This window comes from Mesitornis unicolor, unplaced genomic scaffold (genome assembly GCF_000695765.1).
Source record: "Mesitornis unicolor isolate BGI_N332 unplaced genomic scaffold, ASM69576v1 scaffold20663, whole genome shotgun sequence".
Taxonomy (NCBI): domain Eukaryota; kingdom Metazoa; phylum Chordata; class Aves; order Mesitornithiformes; family Mesitornithidae; genus Mesitornis; species Mesitornis unicolor.
The window spans coordinates 4,723-31,483 of record NW_010174253.1 but is presented as its reverse complement, the minus strand read 5'-3'; the positions used below and the strand labels follow the sequence as shown (position 1 = coordinate 31,483).

General features: G+C 42.4%; 1 protein-coding gene across 1 annotated transcript in view; it reads right to left on the bottom strand.

The window, feature by feature from the left end:
* Positions 1–26,064, bottom strand: part of FNBP1 (formin binding protein 1) — a gene marked incomplete at its 5' end in the record, with an annotated part of 28,640 nt that extends 2,576 nt beyond the window's left edge. The window contains 11 exons of the mRNA XM_010180991.1: positions 385–543; positions 1,210–1,349; positions 1,821–1,942; positions 3,017–3,149; positions 5,407–5,516; positions 9,230–9,244; positions 12,432–12,518; positions 17,640–17,822; positions 19,173–19,370; positions 24,023–24,169; positions 25,936–26,064. Of these exons, the coding sequence (XP_010179293.1) occupies positions 385–543; positions 1,210–1,349; positions 1,821–1,942; positions 3,017–3,149; positions 5,407–5,516; positions 9,230–9,244; positions 12,432–12,518; positions 17,640–17,822; positions 19,173–19,370; positions 24,023–24,169; positions 25,936–26,064 (1,423 nt within the window). The remainder of the gene's footprint in view (positions 1–384; positions 544–1,209; positions 1,350–1,820; positions 1,943–3,016; positions 3,150–5,406; positions 5,517–9,229; positions 9,245–12,431; positions 12,519–17,639; positions 17,823–19,172; positions 19,371–24,022; positions 24,170–25,935) is intronic.
* Between the last annotated feature and the right edge of the window lie 697 nt (positions 26,065–26,761).

Sequence of the window (26,761 nt, the reverse complement as noted above, 5' to 3'; positions counted from 1 at the left end):
TCAGTCTGGGACAAACGGCTGACTTGTGAGTGCGACTGAGAAGCCACCTGGATGTCTGAGGAGAGCCCATATTTCCCCAAATAGCTCTGCATTCCCTGCACTAAGTCGAGTGTGCAATGACAGTGACAGCTGGATAAGCACTGTCTAGGAAAGGCTGCATTTCCCCTCTAGTTTTGCAGTCTACTGCGCTACCCTTCTCTGAACAATAAAAAGCATGTTTGCAGTACAGCAAGCCGTATTAGTTCATGTACGAAATAATGCACTTTGTGGCATTGTACAGACTTTTAACAGGCTCCATCTGCAACACAAAGCAGTTGCAGGGTTGGATATCTCTGTGAAAGCAAATAAAGTAATTATAATAGTATTAAATATAAGTCATAGCACCTTTGGCATTTTTGTCCAAATAGACTTCAACATAGGACGTAGGGACATAGCCCTCCTCATCTTCGTTCCTTCGGATTCGCGTCCACCCGTCACCTTTGTCTTCTTCTATTACATACAGCATTTCTCCTTCTGCTACAGAAATTGTTCCTTCATTCTGACCTGAAAGACACAGGAACGTGGACTTTAGGCTGTGCTGCACGTTGGGAACCACAGATGCAGCGGGGGGGTGCTCAGGGCACACTCAGACAAGGTGCTGACACAACCTTCCTTGCACCACGAGCAGCATGAACCAAGAACAGGTGATTCAGCGGACAACAGTGTGGACACGAAGAACAAGATGAACGTGATCCTGACGTTAGAGGCTTTTTTGGTTTGTTTTTTTTCTTGCAGAGTCCATGCATACTGAGAGACAAATCACTTAGTGCCTCTACAAAACAGAATCACGCCAGAGCCTCATTCATCCTTTCTTTGTCTGTTTAAGCACTGCAGAGGTTAAATGAATGTTTCCCACGCTGACACAACCTTCCTTGCACCACGAGCAGCATGAACCAAGAACAGGTGATTCAGCGGACAACAGTGTGGACACGAAGAACAAGATGAACGTGATCCTGACGTTAGAGGCTTTTTTGGTTTGTTTTTTTTCTTGCAGAGTCCATGCATACTGAGAGACAAATCACTTAGTGCCTCTACAAAACAGAATCACACCAGAGCCTCATTCATCCTTTGTTTAAGCACTGCAGAGGTTAAATGAAGGTTTCCCACTTGTCCTTGGCATGTGAACTAAGCAAAACAGTAAGTGAAATGAGAGTAAAGGTTGAGTGATACCTTCAAATGTATAGAGCGCTTTACATGTTCCTATAGTGGGTAGTGGTTCTTCATCATCAAATTCATCGTCAAAATCTGTTGCTGGTACTTTCATCTCAGTCTCCTGACTTTGCTCTTCTGTGTAACTGCCATCCGGGCTGCTCAAGAGAGGAAAATACAGAGCAACTATAGCGACCAGTCTCAGGAGCAAAGAGAATGACTCGATCACTGGACACTAAAGGCAAGGTGAGCAACTGCAGCTGGAGCAGCTCAGCAAGCCCAAAGCACGCTCAGAACTGGCCATTACACCAGCGGCTGTCCCAAAATGATGGGTAAGGCCAGTCCTTATTCCCCATCAAAAGCTGTAAAAACCCGTGTCTACCTCACTCACCTTCACAGCAGTGAGTGTGGGGGCTATTACACATTCCATCATACTCAGAAAAGTAGCTCTTAAGTTGGGATTTTGCATATGCTAAAATCAGTATGCAAAACAGTTCATGGAGTGCCTGCATTTAATCTGACTGGAGAGCAAGTTTCTGAACGCTGCAGAGCAACAGTTTTCCTGATAATAACCTAAAGAAAGTGGGTCCCATTATCAGTCCGAGTAGGACAGCTCTGTACAGATACTGTACCTCTCCCGGTCCTGTGCACAGCTGTTCACTGCTGAAGTGTTCTGGGCTTCATAGAGCCCGCTCTGCCGCCGGGCCTGCTCAGTCCGCGTGGGCAACCTGCCCTCCACCTCAGCCAGCCAGCCCTGTAGGGGGAAAGCAGTGTCACACATCTCATACTTCAACCTGGAAGGGGATATATCTTGCTTTTACTTTGCTGTGTTGGATTTGACACTCAGACTATGGAACTATAACCAGTTGGTAAACGTATTTACATTTTCCTGTGGGTTGCAGTTGTCAAGGTTAATAGATTCTCTACTTCAAGACTACTGGTCTTGCCAAAAAAACCACAATTGCCGAAAACTCGATTCTTTTTCGACACCAGGTGCTGAAAACAGTGACCCAGGTGATGCAGTTAACAGCAGCTGTTGGGAGATGCTGCTGCTCTAGTCACAATAAAGACGTGTGGCAGCTTATAGTACTCTCAATAACACCAGAAACACAACAATCTCGATGAGTGCTGAATGCAAGAGGACTAAAGCTGGGGAGAATTAAAGACCCAGCAATTTCCAAATGGATAAGAAAGCAATGGATAGTAGAGCCAACAACTGTAAGAAACATCTAAAGTTAATGGGCTGCACCTATTTATGTACATAGCGTAACTCAGAGAGTGAAGTCTTTCCTCAGCCCTGTAATTCTTCTGGTGTAGTGATAATGGCTTCATATATTGCAAATATTCATAGTACTCCTGAGATTTTGTATTTCTAAGAAGCTTCCTGCTAATTGCAGGTTATTCCTTAAAACATGTTTCATCTGATGCCTTCTGTCTTGCTCTGAGACTGTAAACGAGGCCTTACATTTATGTTCCCCCGATTTTCCACAGACATCTGTAACACGATGCTTCAAATTATTTAATTAATTGAGTAACCATCTGAAGCCCCGAGCAGCCCAGAGAGCACATTTTCTCTTATCCACCACTTAGCAGAATTTGTTGTGGATGGGAAATTAAACAGCAGGATTGTTAGCTGACAATCACTAGGGATGGTGCGTATTTACCTTACACAAATAGGCTCAAAGATCTCAATTAACGCAAGTGCTTAAGTAGCACTTACCCACACATACCAAGAAAACGCTCCAATACATCTGGAAAAGCAATGAAGCACCTGCTTAGAACTGAGCATACGCTGAGCTACTTTTTACTGAAACATCTCTTCCCATACCTCAAACTTCTGGACTTCTAATCGTAACTTGTCAATGTTCTGTGCAAGTTCTGCTAATCTGTGGTCCACACTCGCAGCATCTCCCATCTGTGGGTTCTTGATGTACACATCTTTCATTTTCGTTAAGGCATCTCTGAGAGACAGCAGAAAAGTAAAACGTGTGTTAGTGTGGCTGGAGGTGAATGCCTTTCTCTAAATGAGGGTAAACATAATAAATAAAAAAAATCTCACAACCATTGCAATGAAAGACAGCTTTGACTTTCTAGATTAATAACATCCCAGTTTTTGGGGCACAACAGTTGTATCATTCTCCATCGAGGGCTAAAATCCAGTTGAGAAGCTGGGACAGCAAGCTGGACATGGACCTATTAATAATAAAAATGGAGTGCTAACCTGAAATTCACACCCTTCCTGTTGCAGTTTGTCTTTCACAACCCAAATAATTTGTAAGGTATTTATTTCACACTGCTTAAAAGGAAGCTAAATCCAGATGGTTTGAATTTGTCACAGTGCAGCGACAGATGGACCTTATGGCACATAAAATGACCCTGCATCCTGCTAAGTTACACAGCACTTTTACCAGACTCTTTCTGGGGGCTGTGTTTCCTATCAACCCAGATGCCAAACGCGTAAGGTTTCAGAAATGTTCATTTTCAGGCCTGCTATGATGAATGTGGTGCTGTAAAGCCAAGATTAACGTAGTCCGTGCCTACATGAGCTCCCTGAGGAAAGCTGTGGGGCTCCCACTGACAGCAGTGCGCTGCCTTTGACCTGAGGCGAGTTGAGGCTGAACTTATCTGAAGTTATCTGCACGATGCTGAACAATTCAGAGCTTTGAGAAGGGTGGACCTATGAGCCGATTTCCTGCGTTACTGGCACAGTTATTCAGCTTTTCTCTAGGCATTACTTGGGGGGAGAAAGGTTAATGAGAGTCCCACGACTCAAGTTAACACTCGTTATATTTTAGAGTTTCCCACCAAACTGTTGACAATTGCAATCCTGTGCTTGCCTTTGCTTTGTGTGTATAGAAAGATGGGGAAAAGTGTGGGTGGCGAGGAAGTGGGACTGCTCTGTGGTTGGAGCCCTAAGGGACAATATTGCAAACATATGAGTCATGATTATTACTATTTTTTAACTCTTATTTAACTGCTGGTGCTACTTCCTCAGTCATGTACTCTCTTTACTTGAAACTACTTCATTCTGCTCTGATTTCATATATGATTTTAGCATTGGGTTACCTCAGAATCAATACAGAGCGGAAAGGAGTATCTGTACAGAGATAAATATACAGTTACCACAGAAGAAAAAACCAAAGCAATGAGAAATCATATAATCATGTGCAGTTTTCCTTTCTTATTCATGATATAAAACATGAAGAAAGTTTAGCTTAGTACACCAAAAAACAGGTTCTTCAAAGCAAGTTAGCAGAAAAAGTAGGCACATCTGTACAAACACAAAGCAATATTTAGGGACAGACCAGTACTGGAGAGGCTAAGTCTTGAAATCATTCAGGGAAGAAAAGTTCTGTCTCTTGCAAGCGTAACATGCTGAATCTTTAATACAACCACACAATGTGAACAAACACAAAGCAACAAATACAGGCTGCCAGAATCAATACGAAATGTGTAACTAAAATAACCTCATTCTCAACCAGAATGATAAATGAAGCCTTGTAGAAAAAGCACCCACAAAAGCACAGGAGTCACCATCTTTCTGCTTCCAGGAAATGTAAGCTACAGATCAGAGTCTTAATACACTTGGCAATCAATCACCACTTCTGATGATGTTCCCATGCCACGCACATTGGGATCCACCCATGCTCATCACACAGCAATAGGTGCTCTGCTTAGCGCCGAGAGGTTTGTGACTGCACCTTGGACTGAGGCTCTATTTACATCCTGTACTTTCCTACAAAACACCTTCAGGAATGGCTCACATCAAGAAACAAACTTAGATCTAACAGCAACCTCTGGCTCATGGTTAAACTGCTGGTCTCCTGTAAAACCCAACAAAGAAGGAAAAGCTGTCTCTAGTTGCCTCATTTATACAATTCCTGTCTTTACACGAGGATCTTCTCATCTCCTGATTCCCAAGACACGATATGCATTACACAGAGGTGGGAGAACAGAATAAAGAGAGCACCAGCTTTTACCCCAGCTCTGACTCACATCAGCCAAAATTAAATAACTGATTTCAGAATCCGAGTTGTGCAGAGCCTTGAATCTCTCAGGTGTTCACAGCCATATGTAACCTCTGGTTCTTTCTTTCTTGGAACGGTACCTTAAACAAACCTACAACCTGGTCTTTATTTGCTCCTTCCTATATCTGTTACATGTTTCTGTTCTCCTAAGACCACCCATTTCATTTTTCATTGGAGGGGGCTGACCTACCTTTGATCCATCTCCTTCTGAATGTCTTTGTTTAGTTCATCAACCTTTTGCTGAAGTTTCTTTCTTCTTTGCTCAGGTGGGAGATTGCTGAAGTCCTCTGGCCCCGCTCCCTGCACAGAGTGGAATGAGAGAAAAAAAGAAGAAAAATCAGAGCCTGAAAGAATCTTTCAGGACTGCATTTTGAAAACAGCTCACAAAACTCTGTGCAAAATTACAATGGTCTGAAGCATTGCTATTATTTGTACTGAGAGTTATCTGTTAGCAGTCTGGATGCCCTAGAACTAATCTCAGGACCACCTCCCACTTTCAGACCAAATGGCTAATGAGAGATCACCAACTAAAGAACACCAGAATTCAACAGCAAAGCTGAGAATCTATTTTTATCTATAGTTATCATCAGATTTATTTAAGAGTTCCTTTCTCATGCTGATCTTTCCTGCGTTCTCTTACTCTGCTGCAAACAGCAGCCTCCTAAAAGCAGTTGCTGGCTTTCACTCCTGTGTCGCAGTCACGCTTCGCAAGCACACCATTAATTGCTGGCTGCGTCTGCATAGTCTGAGTGTTGGTCTGATACAGTTAATTGACATCAGGGCTCCTCTGAATGCACTAAGGTAACAGAAACGTTTCCTCTGACATTCTGCAATTTAAAACCATGCTGCATGCTTTCCAGGATCCACACTCCATGTCAAAGTCTCTCAGCTTTTCCTCTCTCACTTGTTCTAGCCTAAAAATCGGGAGCTACATCAAAGCCACAGAATCAATCAATTTGAAATCATAACAGAGGTAAACATTTGAACACCACAGTGGTTACCTTTGTGAGATTCTGCTTGAAAACCCCTTTTCTGCCTTCAAACTGCTATGCTTCTTCTTGATTGCCTCCATTTAATATAGCAGATAGATGACACAGAAAATACATCCATACTATTTTATTCAAAGTACCACCTATTTTTGTCTTGCAGAAGGGCAAGGGGGGGACTCTGGGTGGGCGATACTGAACATACACCAATATTAAATTGGTTGCACCATAAGGAATGAGGTTTTGTACATTATTTTGAATTTGTACAGGCTTTTCTTGTTCTGGTTTCTGCTCATTTCACGTCTCATTTCTAAGGAAGAATACCCACCTATGGGAGAAAGAAGGGTAAAAACCAAATTCAATGGCCCGACAGCTTACTGAAAGCCTGTGAGCAGAGCTGCAACATCAGTCTTACTAAAATGCCAAATCCCTCTCTCGGAGGAGTGTGATTTAGTGGAAACTCTGCCACAAAAGCTGCCCATTAGACCCTCTCAGCTCTGCACTGAATGTGCTCTGAGACAGTGAACTCTTTCTTCTGTACTCGCAGACCAAGCTGTTTGGAAAGAAAGTGTGTGGGTGTCAGAGGGATGGAGGACAACTAAGACAGGTCAGCTTCTCCTCTGGTCTGGCCTTTTCAAAATACCAGAACAGGCAAACCTCATCAAGTTGATGCCATACTGATTTTCAGTATAAGATGGCATATGTGTCCAGTTAAGCCTTGATCAACTGTGTAGCAATTAATACACCCTAACATTCCACTTCATGAGACCATGAGAAGGCAAATTTAAGACAAATGAAGGAAACAACCAAGGAAGTTACACTCGTTCTGAAACTTTAACCACATGAAGTCCTAGCAGTGCTTACATTACCTGCTGTGCAAGGTACAAGAGAGATATATTTTAATTCATTCTTTAATGCTAATAATATTTTGCTTGATAGTAACTCCCACATCACATTAGACATGAGAGTGATTTGATATATTTTATGCATAATCTGCACACTAAATCTCTAAGGCAAAGCATCTGGATGTAGCTTTGTAAAGAAACAAGCAATTACAGGAAAGACTACATAACATTTTTCTCAGTTCCAAGCAGAACAGGCAGGTATGCTTGAAAAGATCCCCAGTTATACATCAGGAGAATGCAATAGATGTAAACAAACAAATTTGGAAAAGCATCTTCTGTTTGATTCTTCAACTTCATTCAAAAGCTCCAGGCTGGGCTCAATTCAGTATCTCTGTTCACAGTGCTTCAGACCAAAGCATTCGTGTGGCATCGAAACATGTGCCTGAGTCTGGGAGGTGATTTCACTCAGAAGTTCTTCCATGCTCAATAATTTCCCATCCTATCAGAAGCCACAGTTCCTCCTCCTCCAGAGGAAAGAGTCAAGGAGCAATTTTTGCACATGCTGGGCACATTTCATGCTCTCAAGCAAAACTACACCTGGGCTATCTCCCAAGTAGTGAACGTTGCCTGCATTTTCCAGAAATGCTTCAACAGTGAGGTGAAGGGGAAAAGCTGTGCTACTTTTGATGTACTGTCGAAGGACCAGCCATGCCAGGGCTCACTAGATTTTCTTGCTTAAAGACACTGGGATTTGGGATGCCAATCTTCCCAAGATGAAAGACTGTGAAAAACGAGGCCACGTTAGGACCAGTTTCTGGGCTGAAGCTATATACGGGGAGAGTGCAAAGTTTATCAGCTGACCCAGTTTTGGCTCTTGTACAGCCAGGACCTGAGAGGAAGTTAAAAATACATTGATTTCCTCTGCCTGGGGTGCACATGGGTCTCAACCCTCTCTGTGCATCTTTGTGATTGGTGCAATTGCTGGGGAAAGACCAGATCAACCATTTACTTTGGGAAGAGATATTCCTACGTACAAAGGCTTAGACCAGGAAAACAACAAATGGAAATCTCTGGTATAAATGCATTGGAACACCAGTGAAAAGATTAAAGTTTGCAAGTAAGCTAGAGATTTCCACCATTCCTGAGGCCACCGCTGGGCTTCAGTGAGAAACAACATTGCTAACGAAGCCCCGGGAAGTCACTGTGCTGACAGAGCTACGTCAGGTGGCTTTTGTGGCACACACGTTTCCTCCGAATAAGCTGCTATGAACAGAACACGTCCACAATGATGTATCCAAGAGCATTACATGTGTACATATGTCTTGCATGCTTGCATGAAGTGGGTCAGCAAACCAGCTGCATTCTCCTTGTGACTGGGCTCACACCAAGGCGTGGAGACAAGGACGAGCTGTCGGGAACACATCAAGGCGTGGAGCATCTCAAGCAATACCGTACCTTGTGTAGGAAGTTCTGCACGTAATTTGCTTTCCCAAATACGTTCACCCCTTCCCTTTCCAACTCAGTAACCTGTTATCTTACCGTAGTTCAAGAAACCTTCCCAGCTGCATCCAAGACAGAATTTAGGATTCATATTTATCTCTCCATTTGTGAATTCAAATCAAACCGAGTTAATTAACCTTGTTGGTTAAGGTTTACAGAACTTTAATTAATATCATTATTAGTTATTCTGAAGGACTACATAGGGCTGTAAAATGTAGGTGATAATGATGCAGATTTCCAGTAATATCTGGATGCGGAAAGCAAACTTTGCAGCTGTGTTACACAAAAAACATGCATTTCTCTCTGGAAAAGGTCCAGCAAGCACAGTGACCTTTATTTTTTTCTCTGTTAAACGTTTTAATGTAATGTAACAGTAGCAGAATTACTTGATACTGTTTTTCTACATTTTCATAGCCCTAGATTATAAAAGTGAAAACTAAACTATGTATTAGAGTTAATTTTTTAGCAGCTTATTAGAAAGACTGAATTCTGATCACCTCTATTAGACTCCAGACCTGTGTATTCAGAGTTATCTGATAAACGTCAAAAAAAGCAAACACAAAGAAGAAACAATTTTAACAGTTAATTTCAGTGTCATGTCATATGAGGCACAGTGCACATTAAAACACACACAGAAAATTGTGATTAAAACACAGGACAGGCATGCTGTAAATGTGCTTACCAGCTTGAGAGAAAGCTTCATGTAAAAATTGGAGAGATACAGGGTGGGGGGAGAAAGAGAAAAAAACAACAGTGCATCAGTAGAAGAGGAACGTTTTCAGGCTGCCGTTACAATAAATGACACACAATCCCCTTGCTGTTGGAAGGCAAAATGGGTAACACTAACAGATCTGTGCAAAAGTTCACAAGATGGGCCAGCACCATCGCTCAGCTGCCGTTTCCTCCCCAGGAACAGAATGGAAGTGTTGGACCTCTACACATCTGCTTCAGCACTGCTGGTGAAAACCTGGCCTGGGCTGCCTCATGTGCAGCGGCTACAGCAACAGCAGCAGCGATTTCTCTCGTTACGGCAACTTCTCTCAAGTGGGAAAAAGCTCTGAACTTGCAAATGTACGCAAGCTACTTTGGATTAAAAAAATGTACTGAAACACAGTCATGAGCATCAGCCACTTTATGTGAGGGCTGAAGAGAAAGGGGTAACGCCCGGGCAAAACTCAAAGAGGTAAGATACTGCAGCAGGCCTCCAGCTCCAAAAAGCACGAGCGGATCTCCAGCGACCTCCTGGCTCTCAGGCCTACATCCAAAGGACAATGACTTTGAAATATCCCCACTGATTGCATAAAGTCACATAAAGTCAATTCGCGTTACTGAACAATTCAGAAACAAATACTCAAGTGTCCTTTGGCCATGCAGTCAGACAAGGGCAGGACCAAGGAGGAGGAGGAGGGGGCAGAAATCCTTTTCTCTTTACACCAAATTGATTCCATGGCAGCACGGTAAGACATTATTCAACCTCCTTAAACGATACACATGAGCTAATTCTCCCAAAGTTACCACATTTCCTGGTACAGGGCCAAAACATTATCTTCTGGGAAAGTAAGACTAACAAGAAGGGCTTGCTTGAAGTGCCTACGCAGCAGCAGGGTCTGCCTCTGCCCCTCATCACTGACACATCCAGACCTCAACAGCACTGGAGAGCCTCAGAAACTGCCAGGTGAACCAACGGGCCTGGGCAGCCGACCACCGAAATTCCCACAGCCTCTGCCAGTGCCTGACAGCTGCAATCCTGAAGGCTTTCCAAGAGATAAGAGACAAACGGTGCTACGGGGCTTTTCTGGTCTGTGCCGAGGAGCACAAGTTTGCTGCTGTTCAAGGTATTTTAAAGGGAGAAAACTGCAGCCAGGCTCCTCCTCCAGCCCCATGCCTGCTCTGCCGGCTCTATGGGGACTGCTGCGAGTGCTCAAACTGCCCAACAAACTCCAGTGCACAAATGCACACCCTGGGTGTTAAAGACAGCTGAAACATGACATCTGTAAAGGTCTAGCTCCAGGCAGTGCTCTGTACTGTGGGACTTCAGAAGCTCTTTCCATTCAAGAGTTCTCTTTTATTTCACTCTCAACAGCTCCTGAATGTGATGCTCTCAAATAGACGCTCCATTTTCAGCAAAAAACGTTTCTTTAGGATTGGGTTTAAAATAAAGGTGGCTCCACATCTGTGCTGTTTTTGACAGCATGATTTGAGAAATACACACTTCTCAAAAATAAGTTACCGTCAGTTACCAGCCTTTGTATGGTAATACATGCCAACCCTTCAAGGAAAATATATGGCCTTGAAATAAACAGTGAAATATTCCATTTGAACTGACGACAGCTGATGACAGCAGTTAAACTTCCCTCTGAAGTTCAGTCCATTAGGAAGTAAACACATGATAATAATCACAGTGCAAGGAAGAAATTCACTCTCTCAGCTAAGAGGCCATTAAAAAAAGCAAACAAAACCAATCCATTTGAGAGAATAATCATACAGGAAGGAAAAAACCGAGCTGAAATATGCTGCTGAGGAAACTCAGCGGAGGCAGCTTTTGTGTGCATAACTGCTTTAGCACTCCTGTGAACTTTAGCATAGACATGATCAGCACAAATTGAGATCCTTGTACGTATACAGACAAGACTCATGGTGCAGAATAAATATTTACCTATGAAGCACTCTATAAAAAGGCACAAATGTATGCTACATGCGCTAGTTTCTAAACACTACTCGCTCTAGAGGCACTACGCTACTGCGGAGAATCATCTGCATCAAGACTATTCTTTTGCTGTAAATTCAGCAAATTTGAAAGGGATTACAGACGCCGTATGCCAAATTCTTATGCTGTTAAGTATGCCAAAAATAGAAAACTTATTAATAGCATTTCCAAATGGTACATCAGGGATTGTTATAACCAGTACAAATAAAAGCAGATCATGGACTGGAAACAATGAAATGCTGAAATAAGTCATATTCACAGTTTTCAGTTTCTGAAATGCAGTCATAATTTTCATGACAGCGATTCAGTTTCTATAAACAAATGTAAGCAGACTGAAAATAAATCTGCACGAAACACTAAATAACTACTTTTGTCCATTCTGTTGGGTTTTCACAGCTAGAAACTTGCTCATAGCTTCTGGAGAACAGAGGCGTTTTCCCCCGAAATGATCGAATCAATTACATTTCTTCAAAATGAGCAAATCTGTTTCAAGCTGTCAACTTAAACCAAGTCTAGCTCAGTCTTGCAGGGAAAAAATGAAGAGCTTAAGAGCCACAAGCTTCAATAACACATGAGAGAGCATGAAAGCCAGCAAGTCCATGTGTTATTGGACAGTCACGGACACTAACCTCACTTACAGAAAACAGGCTTGAAATAAATCACTTCCATACAACCAAAAGGCAGTTTTCTCTCTTAGTGCTCCTGTAACAATCTCCCCATGCTCTGCTTTATCTGGGTATCAGAGTTAGAGGTCAGATATTTTGAGTCCATGGACACTCATCATTACAGAGCTCAGGGAAGCATCAGGAAGCTCTAGGGAGCGCTCCACAGCCGAGGCACAGAGCGTGTCGCTGCACTGCTGGAAACAGGGGTTGGCTCACGATGCTCAACACTGCATTCATAAATTGCTTTTTAGAGTAAATGCATGGAACCTGCTTGTAGTACTTGCTGATTTTCACAGGTCCAGCTATTGTAATTGGGCCAATTTCAGCATTTCCAGGACTAGCAGACGCATCTTTCCTGCACATAACACAGTAAGCTGCAACTTGCCTCCCACCGAATTTTCCTTCTGATTTTTTACAAAGCACATTTGCACAGCACACTCCAATGGCGTTGTAAGTGGGGTTAGCGACTGTGTAGCAACGGTATGGGCTGATCACACCATACACGAACTTACAACATATTCCCTAGCCTCAATGGCACAGGTGGGTGTCCCTAAAGTCCTCTTCATGAGTTCTTTGTGAATATACAAAGACTGTGTCTGCTGGTGAGTCAGCAAGAGAAAACACACATCCGTTACACTGGAGACAAGCAGGCACCTCCGTGTTTACTGCTTCTACAGCAAAAGACAGCTTGGCATTTCGCTAGCCTTTAAGTGCAAACTGGAAGCTTCCTAGAAACTAGGTGGATATGAAGAGTTTAGCATTCTCACAGAAATCAGAAAACACCGCATGATTTTTAACCGCTAGCTTAAACACGCAAGTTCAGAAAATATGTCTCTGTGCTAGAATAAACCACGACTTTAACAACCCCACCCGCCAGAAACTCCTGGTCTTGGCACAGATTGATACACTTACTTTCCAATAAGGAGTATTCCCAGGGGCAGGGAAAAGCAGGTAGGAGAGGGGTGGGTTTGTTGCGTTTGCTGTTTCTGCATGCTCACAGAACAACAAAGTGCTGCTCACCCAGGCAGACCAACAGCCGAGAGCTGAAGAAGACTACACAAAACGTCACAGAGGCAAGACGGATGGTAAAGGACAACATTAACTGGTGCAATGGAAAGTAAATCACATTGTAATGAAGTCAACAACTTCCACTAGAAAGGAAACCACAAAAGCCCCTCCATGTGCTTTATGGAACTGTTGGGAGGGTGGAGCTTGGGTAATGCCATTAATTTCTGCGTCCCAGTCCTCTCCGCTTAATCACAGCCCAGTCTCGAGGTGAGAGAGAAAAGGTGAGTGCACGTAACGCCAGAGTCACTCAAAGGTGTAAGTTCTACCCCTGGATCCTGCTAGCTCAGAGTAAAGGTGCTGACGTTACTGCCGCTATAGCAACGAACCAAATTAGTACCAACGAGCGAAACACCGATCTTCTTTGTCCTCAAAATGGAACTAGAAAAAGCAGAGCAAGCACAAATGAAATTATGACTTATGTAAGTGGTTCCTCATTTTTTGCACTCTTCTGGCTTTAACTTCCCTAAAGAGACGGAGTTGAAGTGTTTGTTACACTACTTTCACACTGCCTTTTTAAGGCGTTACTAGAAACAGCACTCTCAAAAACTGTGTAAAAGCCTTTTCCCCTCCTCTTCCAGTTCTGATCCATGACGAGTGCTGTAACAGAGTTACAGTATTTTCTACAATGGCCATTTCTGCGGTTGGGGTTACACAAAAGCAGCTTTGAGGAGAACGCAGAAATGTGATTAGAAAACCAGAGACACCGACAGAGTCAGCACCCAATTTCTTTTTCAGTAGAGACTAGGATTTCATATTGGCAGTGACCACTGACAGTGGTACTGGCATCTCTACGTTAACCTTGCATCTGTTGTAAATTGTTGAGGCATCTGATTCCTTCCATGAAAACAAGATTCACTGGGTTTTTGGTCTGGAAGCAAAATTAAAACCAGACTGGGCACAGGATGTATAATTACTAATTCTATAATTCATTTTAACAGTCAGCAGCTAATTTTTTGCTTTAGTTTCGTAATTTCTCTTTCCAAATGCAACATAAGATGCTAACCCAAGACTTAATGAGGAAATTACTAAAACATACTGCCTCTCCAGGCACGTTGTGATATTGAAGATTTCACGGAGGAGCTGTATGGGAATCCACACACTCACTTATGTTTCAAGGATCAATTACAACGTGCAATTCTGCTGGTGGTTTTTATCCTGCTAAGGTTTAGTATCTAAGGGACTCGTTCACATAAAGGACTGCCTTTTCATGCTCATCTTCCTTAAGCCAGTGCAAAACAGGAGTGCAATCCAGTTTCCTCTGAAATAAACAAACTGTCACCCTGCTTTTGTAGGAGTTCACAGCTCAGCTTCCCAACAAAGCCAGAAAGGACCTGCTTGACAATTTGGTTGAATATTCTAAAATAATCCTTAAAAAGCCTTGTTGTCCCCTGTACTGCAAGGTGTCTGGCTGGAGCAGAATTCTGTCTCTGAACAAAACCAGCAGAGCAGAGACAATATTCAGAGCAAATTAAATTATTCAGTGACCAAAGCCAAGCATCTGTTACACTGTGCCGCCCTGCTGGCTCCTTGCACGACCTTTCCAGAAGTTGCTCACTGATGTTCTTCTGTACAGATCAAATGTTCTTCTGGGTACAGGACAGTTTCCCTCTATGACCTCTTAATTTCTTAAGAATCCAGTATTCGTATCGCTACTGCTCATGCTCCTGAGCAAAATTCAGATGCTTTTGGATTTGGCATGGGGATGGAGAGGAACTGAGAAGAGGAATTCTTGTAAAACTTAATATGGTAAAAGCAGAATTAACAGTATTATCTGGCAGTACTGAACAGAAAGGTGGACATATCAACCACGTCAGCTGAAACAAATGCCAACCACTCATTTTTCATCTGATAAACTGACAGGATTTGGAGGTGGTTCTTGATTTATGTTTTGCCTGGTTAGAATTATTTTATTTTTGAAAGTCATATGGCACTTTCACCATCTTTTAGTCTGACCATTTCTGTAACAAATCACCACAGACCTAGGAAATGTGAACCTGACGAGTTTTCAAATCAGACAGAGCGAGCTGCCAGCGCTTTGCAGCTTCCCCTACTCCGTATTTTTAGGTGACCCAAGTGGCCTGAATTCGCCCCTCTGGAAAACGACGGTGATCTGAACGCTGGCCTCCAGCTCTGCGGGATGAGTCAGGCAGGAAAAGTGTTTACATACAAACATCCTGGTGGCCAACAGGGGAAGGAAATGAAACAGAACGAGAACATAGTGAAAGGTTTAAATGAAGATTTAGCAACAGCCTTTCCTTGCACATTTTTAATGAACGTGTCAGCAGAAATGTAAGAGGTTCTAAAGAAGGCTATAGGAAATCGTTCTCATCATTTCACCTTTCACACAAACCACTTGAAAACCAATATGGTATGCAGCATTCGTAAGACTCACTTGGACTTCTCCAATAGGCCATTATTTTATGTGTTAACTTTCTCCAGGAAATATTAAAAGCAATTAGTTTTAATTGCTTATATGGCCAGATAATCACCAAATACAAATTTGCACATTTGAAACACGAGCTTATGAAGTGCCCATGGAACTACAAACGAGTATTTTTAAATCAAGTTAGAAATATTCAGCACTGTTTTCAATGTTCTCTTCCATGAATGGCGCTTTTGGAGCACAAGATCCCAACGCAAACCCTCACCTTCAGCAGCACCTCACTCCCTGAAGCACCTCAGGGCCACCCGTGTGAAGCAGAGTGCCAGACACCCACCCCCCATAGTGGTGCCACCACGACAGCCACTGCCTGGCACGGCCCCCGGGCCTGCTGCTGCAGCAGAATTGAAGGACTGCCTTCCACTCTATAAAAGCCACTGAGAAAAGATGCTCTGAGCCATGCTGCCACTGAGGGAAGGAGGTACATTTACAGAACCAGCCTTTGGAAAACTGAGAAACTTCCCACTTCCCCAGTGAAAAGTGCCAGAAGTGTGTTCTGGTTCTGAATGTCCCATTCAATGGCAATTCCCTAACAAAGAACTGAAAACTGCTCTATAAAAAGTATGTGTTTTTCTTATAGTGTACTGTCTGTAACCAGATGAGACAAAATATTGTTTACAGCACTGCTCTCAATTCTCTGTAACTAACCCCTGAAGTTCCCCACTGAAATATTCTCTACTTTTCTACAACTCCAGCCCTCAGCCCTAAATGTCAGTGCAGTCCTTGGAGCAGAATTTGGGCTTTTTAAAGTAGTCACTTCCTTGCTGTTACAGCCTGCTCTAAAAACGTTTTAAATACTGAACACTTGTGTCTCCTTCCTGTGACTTTTATAAAGGAAATAATTCTAAGGGCCTTAACCTAGGAGCCAAAGCTGTGCTACGCCAGCAGCTTCTCAGCACAACTGTGCCACGTGCGAGCTTCTGGAAAGATAAAGTTATTTTGGTTGAAAAATAGAAAAATTTATCTCAAGGACGAGTCATTTTACTTACTGCTTATGAAGACCACCAATGAGAGCACTTAATTAAACACAAACCAACACCAGTTTACCAGTACAGCCACAGCTGCTGGCAGCAACAGGAACAGCGCAGCTGACCTGGGAAAACTCGGGCCACGCTTCCCACTCTGTCAGCAGCAAAGGACACAGGACACTGAACTTCAAACAGTGGTGATGTGCCACAAAATGTCCATTCAGTTTGATCTAGACCCAGGTGAACCCCCAAAGCCACTCATGGAGGCTTTCAGCTTCTTTGCACCATGCAACACAAACCAGTGTCTAACACACTGCACTTCAGCTGCTGGCAGTGGAAAAGCCCAAACCCCAATCACTCAAAACATCTCATCTGTGGTTTGGAGCTTGCAAGCTACACTGATAAAGCTTTTGCACACAGAATATAATTTTAAACTGTATGTGTCATAGCACTGGGAAGTGAAAGGGAGCTCAGAAACCAACAAAATCTGTGGACTTAATGGGAAATGCCCAGAAAAAGCCGTGCTGGCCTTCAATTCTGGATGCTAATGTGTGTAGGGAAGGCTGCAAGGACAAGTGAAACGTGGAACTTGACATTTAAAGCACACTTGTGCCACGTAAATAACTTCATTATCACCTAGAATCAGTTCATCTTTCATGTCTCATCTTATCCCAAGACCCAAGCTTACTAAGCAAACCAACACTGTGGCACTTGAAGCACGAGCTGAGGCCGAGTCTCTGGAGCAAAAGTCGCACACAGGAGCGTACTTAGCCATAAAATACAGGAAGTCACCTCCCTGCTGCTGCGGCAAGAGGTGTCAGATCCCTGCAGGGAAAGGCCAGAAGAATGAACTTCTAGCACCTCTCCTAATTTAGTCTCCTCCTCTGACACAGACATTGAGACACACAGGGTTACGAAATTAATGCCTTCGACTTCTACATGAGTATTACTTAATGCTCAGCTCTTCCTTCCATACTTTGGACAATCCCTCCTCGCCCCAAATCATCCAGATGGGCAGTTCCCATCAGCAGATGTACTTTTTGTGGTTTCGTGGTGGGGTTTTTGACTACAAATGACTTTAGAGGTTGGGATTCCTTGGATTTGTCTGCATGTTATGATAAAACACAATGGATTCATTCACAAAACAAAACAAGATTTTACATAACAAAACGTGCAATAAAAGCGCAAGAAAGAAAGAAAAGAGAAAGAAAGAGAGAGAGAGAGGTATCCAGAGGAGAACTTACCCCGCGCTTTAGGCTCCTGAAGCAGTGGATTTTGGGTTTGGAGGTCATGAACTCGTTGAAGCGATGGGAGAGGGGTTCCTTTTGCTGCTTGGGAGACTGGGGGCCGTTGGGAACAGCAGAGGGTGAGGCAGAGGCAGGGGGAGGAGGAGGGGGCTGATGGGGGGATGTTAAAAGGGACATAAGCTACGTATAAGAGATGGAGAAGTGACAGAATAAAAACCAAAATAAAAAGATAAAACACAAAACGAAAATAAGCATCAAAACCAATATTTGAAATCCAGAGAAAAAAACCAATTAAATAATTAAATATTAAAGGCCATGGTTCAAAAGAGGGGGAGCAGCAGTATTTAAGAGTTGTGTTAAATGAAGAATGTGATAAATGAAGTTTTAGTAAGTGATGCAACAGAAGAGTAACACAAAGTATTACGACAGGAAGCTCATGCAGACTCTTCCATGCAGTGCTATCCCCATAAATTGCCCTGTTCTGCTCTGTGGACAGCTCAGAATAATGCACATGGATAGAGCTTTCAAATACCTGAATTTAAATGGATCAGATAAGGAAGGTACCTTAGTGCCCAGTAGCGTTTCTATTATCTGGAAAACAACAAACCACATGCCTTCCTGCTTTCAAACCGTACCTCAGTACCGTGCATTACACTTCACTTTCACAAATTATTCTATTAATTTGCTCAGGAGTTAGTCCTGGGTTTTGTTTCTGGCTACACTGATGTAAGCACCAGACAGCTCTCATACACCAGCACAACAGCAGTGACCCGTTTTCAACAGGTAAATGTTGACCTTGTAATTAGTAAAAGTGATTGGTAAGGGTCAGAGCAAGGGTGAGATCGAAACAACGAAGCTACTCTGGGCTTCCATCAGTGCTACTGAAAACCGGTTCAGCCGTCACCCTAACACATCGTGGTAACCCCAGATAAATGCTGCCATGCATTATGGTGTAAAATATGACAGTGAGATGAAAAAGGTTTAATGGACACATAAGTTAATATGGTCTTTTAAAAAGTCAACTGCTCAGTTAGTTTTGCTCCATTAGTTGTGCTTAAGAATGAACCGCAGCAATTCCTTGTTCCCAGCCACCCAACTGCTGCACCCAGTGTACAGACTGAAAAGATAACGCAAATGAAAAGCCAAGGAGAGTTTTAGAAGTGTCAAAACAGTAACGCCACATTAAAGCCTCCCAAAACAATGTTAGTTAGCACACATGGCACTAGGTAAGTGGTACACAATTCCTTCTCTGAGTTAGGAACAGAAATGGACCATGGCAAAGACGTGACAACTAAAGTTAAATTAATATAAAAACTGCAACGTAAGAAATCATACAAGAAAAAAAATCAAAGATATAAAAAAACTTAAGTAACCAAAGACTACAACAAAACACCATATTAAGGCATCAGTTATTAATTTTCTGAATCTAAAATTCTCTTTAAAAAATTGTAATTGCCAAGACTACTAGACAAGACAGAGGTTACTGACTATGCACATACTAGCACCAAGCTCAACTTTGCAAGTCAGTACCTTATTTTTCTTGATGAATGGCCATAACTTGCCCTTGGACTTGCTACCAAACTTCGGCTCAGACTTCCCATCCCCTCTGGAGTTGGAAAGGCTCGATTCGGAGATGGTCCGCTTCATCGGCTGCGTGAAGTCCTCAAATTCAATATCTCCTGGAGGCTCGAACCCCGATTTAAAGGCTTCTATTACCAGCTGTGAATCCTGAAATGGAACAGATCCAGTACAAGTGTGAACACCCCAGGTGGGGGCTGTCATCAAAGTGGTGGCATGGAAGAACAGAACAAGGACAAGCTGGCGCGTATGGGAACCAACAGTGACCAGGCTCATCCCGGGGAATGAACACCCTCCAGAGCCCAGGATCAAGACACGATCTGGGCACTTTTCTTGGACCTATTTTCACTACCATCATGTGCTTCAAAAAAAAGCACTTCGGCACAGCACAGTATCCTACCAAAGCAAGACACTGATGTGTCAAACGTAATGCTCTCAGATATTACAGCGATAAACACAGTTGAGAACACAACCACCACCCCACACAAGACAAAAGTTCCCAACCTACGGCAGTCAGAATGTATTACAACTGCTAACATAGATCTCAGTGTCGTAACAGATCTCTAAATAAACAATCTAAGCAAATCAAGCAGGTGAGTTCTAGTCTCACTTAGTCCGTTATTCTTGTTATTTATGGTCCATTTTGCAAAGGTCACCGAGACCAGTCGTTACTCAGAATACCAACAAATAAAAAGCAGAGGACTACGGTCTATTTAGGAAAATAAAAAATATACAACTGTCATTAAAGCAGAGGTCACTGTATTTAAATAACGATAATGCTTAGGAAGTGGAAGTTCGGGCCTCCTCATTCCAGCCTTCCACGGAGCTGCACAGCCCCTGAGTCTGACCACAACCCAGCAATGTTTTCATTCTCTTTGTTTCATTTCCAACATAAAAATCAAAACTCTAATACAAACATATTTTAAACGCTTTTTCATGGCTACTGGTGAAAATGACTAAGAGCTTATCGCTGTTAACTTTACGGACTAGAAAAGCAATCATACGTCAGTAACTGCACAGATAAGTGACTCGTAACAAAGATTTATGACAAACATTTAAAGTATAGAATTGCTGGGCGGGCAGCTGTAAGCAAACTAGTAGAAAATCCCAATAAATACTCCTCTATAAAGGAGCTGTTGAGCCATCACACTGCTGCAAGTCGGTAAGTTGGTGCCTCTGAACCCAGCTTCAGTAAATGGGGGGAGTTTCTCTTAGGAGCTTTGTCCAACAACTGAGCAGCCCAAGGTCAGGCAAGGAGCCCAACAGCTTGGTGCAGGCAGGGGCTGGGAACTCCAGAAAACAATAAAGTAAGAACAATATACAGCATTTTTCCTAGTTAGGTCTATAAACACAATTAATTATACATAAGGTCAAATTCAGACTTCAGCTTGCCAAATGCATTTAAATCTAATGGACTCAGAAAACAGTTATTCTAACACACTTATCTACTCGACTTCTTGGGGAGAGAGCTTTTTGTGTTACAATGCTCTAACGCTTTTCTTCTAGATCATTCGAGAAGCTGCCACAGCACACAAATACCTTATTAGTCTAGAGAAGAGCATCACCACCCTGTTTGGATAAAAGGGATGAACTTGGCGCTTTGAAGGCATTTCACAGATTCTGCTTAAGTCCGTAGGTGAAACATTATACATGAGAGGTCTACTGGGATATAAACATATCCAGAGGCCAGGCTCAATTGAGCAAAACACAGATATGGGGCAAGCTTTGAAAAGTCTTCATGGGATTGGGAAGAAAATGAAGGTTTAAGATGCTCAATCCATCAGGTGCACTGTGAAATTCCTACACAACTTTTAGGGAGGTAGAACAACATTTTCCATTATCACATCCTACTTTGACATTAAAACTTTCTGATATCTAAACATTTGAGGAGATTTTTAATAATAATCAAAGTAAGATGAAGAAGGAAGAGAGAAGGAACTATAAACATACAAACACACAAGGTTACATTAAATATTCTTTTGGTATTTAATCCTATGCATGGAGCTTTTCATTTTTCCCTCTTAATTTTACAGTGTTCCTCCCATTTAGTCAAAACATCCTTCCACCACAATGGAGCTAAAAATAACCAGCATGCTCAGTATATCACAGAGATAATGTCAAAACAGGAACTCCAAAGTCCGTAACAAATCCATTTTATCTGCTGCTAGAGCCTCCCGAGGCAAGTCCTGCACAGGTTCACCCTGCAGCCACTACAGCTCACCCTTGCAACGCGACCTCCGCGTCATCCGAGTTGTTACGAGGAAATGAAAAAGGAGCGCTTTTACAACTGCATTAGAAATACAGGGCTAACCAGTATTCCCAGCTCAATGCCAGCAGTTTCTATTGCTATTAGCAGGAATTCTATACATTATAGTGAGGGCATAAAGTAATCCTATTTACACAGTTGTAAATTTAGTAACTAAGCCTCAAAGACGGCATTTTGCAAGTGGGCATGAGGCAGAGCTTTGTAATATTTAAGCTGCAGATAATATAGCAAGTATTAAATCATATGTCATTCTGGTTCTTAACACTACCCAATGAAACTGGGGCCCTGGAAGAAAAGTGCTCTTCCAGCATCCTGCTATCATCCACAGAGGGAAAGATCACGGAGCTGGCCCTGAAGCTTCTTAGCAGTCTGCTCTGTCAGAGTTTCAAAGTCACTATAGATATGCATCCTTCCTTACCAAAATCATAGTGCTTCACAGATACCACAGGAACCCAACCTTCAAAGACCACTGTTTGGAATAAACCTACCCAAAGCTGAAAATTGATTATCAAAAACCTCTGAGATAGCTACACAAAGTTCACAGATCTGCTTTTATTTTGTTTTCCCTTTTTACACAGTGATGCCTTACCATCAGCTGGTAATATTTTGCTGGCAGCAAAAAAAGCTGCAGAACTTGCAGGTTTTTTTGCATCCTTTCAGCTAGAGTTTACACAGTTTGGTACACAAGGTAAATTACTAGAACTGGTGCTTCCTCTGTAATTGTTGTCTGACCAACACCTCATCTGTATTAGTTGTGGTTGCTCCATTTAAAGCTCTGGTTTCTGAACTGAAGTTACTGTACAAAAAGCAGAGCTTTCATTTACTCTCTTCCCTTCTTCAGTAACTCTGCATGTGATAGCTAGGTAGAAAAAGATGACCAGAGCTAAAGAAGAACTCCAAAAGCATCACTGCCTTTTGTCAGTGTCACACTGCCTGACCTTATGCATTTCAAGTTTAGCAATACCGTACGTTTGTTGATGACTACCAGACCCTGGAGATCTCCTCCCAGCTGGAAAACACATGTCTGTGTGGGCCCACAGCTTCACACAAAGCTTTTCCTGCTCAGCAGGCTCTTGCTTTTGCTCACCATTGTACGAGCTATATTAGCACCAGCTGTCCCTGCAGCCCACTTTCCTAGAACCCAGTCTTATTTTCAAAGCTGACTACAGCACAGATCTAGCTGACTTTACTATCCAAAGATTTTCACGCTTGAAAAAGATGAGTAAAGGCAACAATCTTCAATTTGAATCTTTTGAGGAAAGGGAGAAACTCTTCTGATGGCAGCCTAAGAGAGCCCAAACGTGCTGCTTACATCAGTAAGGTGTGAGGTGGGAAAAGTCTGCTGTAAAACTCTGCGTTAGTGGCAAAAGCAACGCGTTATCTGGAAATAGAGAAACCAGCTTTTAAATTGCTACTGTGGGCATCTATGGCCACCCTTATAAAGTGGTAGGACCTGCATGCCACAGAAGGGCAGGAACACACATATCGCTTATCACCTTAAGAAGGGTACGTTGTTCTAACACGGGAATCTGTGCCCCGCTCTCCCTTCTCCCACCCCGAAAGGGTAATTTTCAGATTCCTTCGTTTCCTACGCTGCTCTCTGTGAGAGCAATTGCTGAGCAGAAAGCAGTGGATTCATTTCAAAACTTCAGCCTCAGGCTCATGCTGCCAATTAATGGCACTGAATAGCTCAGAAAAGGTTCCTGTGAAAAGGATGCATGGGAAAGTCAAGCAGCCAGCGAGACACATGCTGTTTGTATTTGAAGCACTAATGTGATCCATGAGAAGGGCTGAAAGAGCAAGCAGACTTCATTTATGAAGGGAGCAGATCATTCTGAAAACAAAATAGAAAACACATTTGCCCTTGTGCTAACTGTACATTGGGAAGCTCAAACGAACTCTTCATCAGCCTTTTATCAGGAAGGTTTCTTTTTCCTCATACAATAATGTTCTGAAACCAAGATTTGTAAGAGCTCATTTACAGATTGCTAGCAAATCTCAGATCTGCAAAGAAAGATTTTACAGTAAAGCAGAAATCCTGCCAGAGTTGTTTGCAGTAATTTATGTAGCCAATACTTTAAATACTTCCATTATTTAAGCAGTAACTGGAATGAAGACATTTCTGCAACATTCACTTTTCTATCAGACATAGAATCCGTCTGAGTAAGAACTGGTGATTATCAGTTATCTGGAATTATGTCTGTGATCTTCCTTACTGCACACAGAACCCTATTTTTCAACTACAGTATTTCCAAAGGTAATTATCCCAGCAAAAGGAGAGACTACTCCTAAAAGGGAAAAAAAGGAAAAATAAAAGAAAGTGTGGAAGTAGAAGCATTTCTGGCTGTTAAGTAGATTTGAGAAACAATCTGGGCACATTCTGATCAAAGTAGGTTGGGACAAGAATCTGTTCTTTGTTTTAGCTCTGTGACTGGAAAGCCCTCACGCTGCAACCTGGGCCCAGGATTTGAGTCTCCGCACACAAGTGATCAATACTAAAGACGGCAATGAACAATCCAAACAATGCAACACTTACGTTCTTGTGATCAATTAATTCTGCAGCTTTTGTTATTTCATCCAGACACTTTCCAATGATAGGGATCACTTGGCGGTCGACTTCTGCGAAGGTTTTCATGGATTCACCTATCCTCACGATTCTTCTTTCCTCCATCTCTTGAATTTTCTAAAACACGCAGTTCATTCAGATCAAATATAAAGATTGAGTTCACAGTTTCGACCAATTTTTCTCTCCAGCATACATCAGCTGCTTTAAAACTTATGGTTTAAAAAAATATATATTTAAAATTACAAAGAACAGAGAAACTAGGACAGCTGTTCTCATGAAAGCACCAAGTGATATTGTTCCCTCAAACACCAAAACGCCATTCCAAAAGTAATCTCTGTTACTATTACTGGGAATTTTTCAATTAAGTTTTATGTTAAGAAATGCTGATTTGTTAAAACCCCAGCTTTAGACTTCTGTAAGGATGGCTCCTAAGGCTTTTAAGAAAGTTTCTGCAGCAACAAATTATTTCATTTTCTGCACATGTTCTGCAAGATCTTACACTCTGATTCCCCTGCAGAATCCCAGCAAACAAAAATCTTGATGTCACCCCTTCTCCTTTTCCCTTAAAGGTCATTTCTGGTGTGCGGGCAGTCCTATACATCGTGTATTGTTCACACCAGGGTTTCTCAGCACGTGCTCCCTGTTCCTCCATGGATTCAATGCCACAATCTCCAGCATCTATTCCACGGGCCTCATTTACAACAGAGGGAAACTGGACGTGGCATAACACTATTATGACAGGTTATACCAGGATAGAGAAGGGCATTAACAAGAACTGCCTGGGTCACATTGGACTGCAGGAATTTTATGGAGCATTATCAACTTCAAAATCCCCATTGCCTCGACTAATCCACAAGCAACAAATTATTTACAAAACAGCTCGTTATTTCAACATCTAAAAGCAAGCACCACAGCTTACTGGTGCACTGGTAGCAAAAAGGATACTTCTGCAGTACTTTCAGCATCCTCATATACAATTCAGAGCACTTAACAGATCTAGCATTAAATACAAACATATTGCAAGAATTTTATATCTGATGCCAGGAATAATTTGTCTCAAGACGTTGCTTTGAAGCGAAGCAAAAAGGTGTCCATTTAACTAAGAAGTTCCAGACACAAAAATGAGTATTTGCTATGCAAATATCAGTTACTTCTCATCAGATACGCATGTGACATTTTCTCCCTTCAAGGAAGTTGTATTTTCCACTTCTGATGCTTATGACCCATTACAGTGGAACAGTCATTTAGAACTGCTGTTCTACTCCATTAATCTCTCTTCGTTCAGTCAAGCACAAACTCACATCTTCAGTCTGTACCAATCTGATGGCTTTTTTGTTCTCTCTCTGTGGTCTTTCATTAGGCACCCTACGACATAATCAGTGAGTTTGCTTAAACCCTTTGACATTCACTCCTGCAGAACTGTTGTGGTTTCCATTTATACAGCTGTGATAGCTGTATAAAGTCCGATTTGAAGGCAGGTTCTAAAGGACTGTGAGGCTTTACAGATGTAATGATGCCCAGCTGACTCCTGCCCCAACAAAGCAAATAATGCTCTCATTCCCCAGCTGCATGGACACAAGAGTTCAACAGAGCAACCCTGTGAGCAATTCCAAAGACTATCGTAATCTGTCATGACAATTCAATGTCACCTTCCTCAAATATTATTTATCACTTGATATCTACTCTAAAAGAAAAGGACAACTTAACCTACCACGCTCTCCATCTCTTGGGTTGGCAGAATGCATATAAAATTTGCTCACAGCAACACAAAAAATCACCAAAAAGTAAAAGATAGGCTCGTGGAATTGAGCCAATGTGCAATACCCCTGTCTGTTCTTATCACAGTATCATGAGCTACTCCCGATCAGTGCAGTGACCCTCACCTGGAAGATGTTTGGGATGTGCGTGTAGTAATGATCATGCTGCTCACTGTTGAATTTCTGTAGAGTGGATGAGTATTCCGCTTTGCTGTCTTCTGCCATCTGATGTCGCAGCTGGGCTTGCTGTCTTGCCTAAAGAAATGCAAAAAAACCAACTTATGATTTATGCTACAAGGAGAGAAATGGCATTGTGTTACTCCTCATCTTACTACCCTTAGCAGTAGGCAGCGCAGGAATGTTACCATACAGGCCTCTGAACACTGCAGCTTTTGGTTTACTCCTGTTTTGCGGAACAGTTCATCTATGTCAAGCGTAGGCCTGCAGTGTGCACGTTGCTGCTGTTCTTTCCTTGTTACAACACGCTATTTCCATCAACCATTTTGCATTCCATGAACGACCTCTGTTTGTACTGCATGTAAAGCACTGAAATAAGCCTCCCCCTCTACTAGCCCAGTTAACAGCCATGCAGGTTCTCCATACACTTGTGGACACTCTTCTTGCTCCACCACACGCCCTGTTGGATGGCACCTGCTTTTCTCTAATGAACCACTCACCCGTTGGCTAACAGTATCTTCTGGGGAAAGGACAAAAATAAAACCCAAACCACGGCTTTGTTTCATTTCACATACTTTAGCCAATGTAATGGTGACAAAACATCTTAACTCGTCCTCCCACTGTGCTCTCTGCAAAGTCCTTTATCTGCACCTCCTTGAATAGCACTGGGATGAAGTTCAGGATGAAAGAGGAGTCCAAGCAGCAGCAGAGACACAACTCCCTTCCTATTTTTACCCACACAGATGATTTGCTTTGCTGCCCAGAGCAATTACCC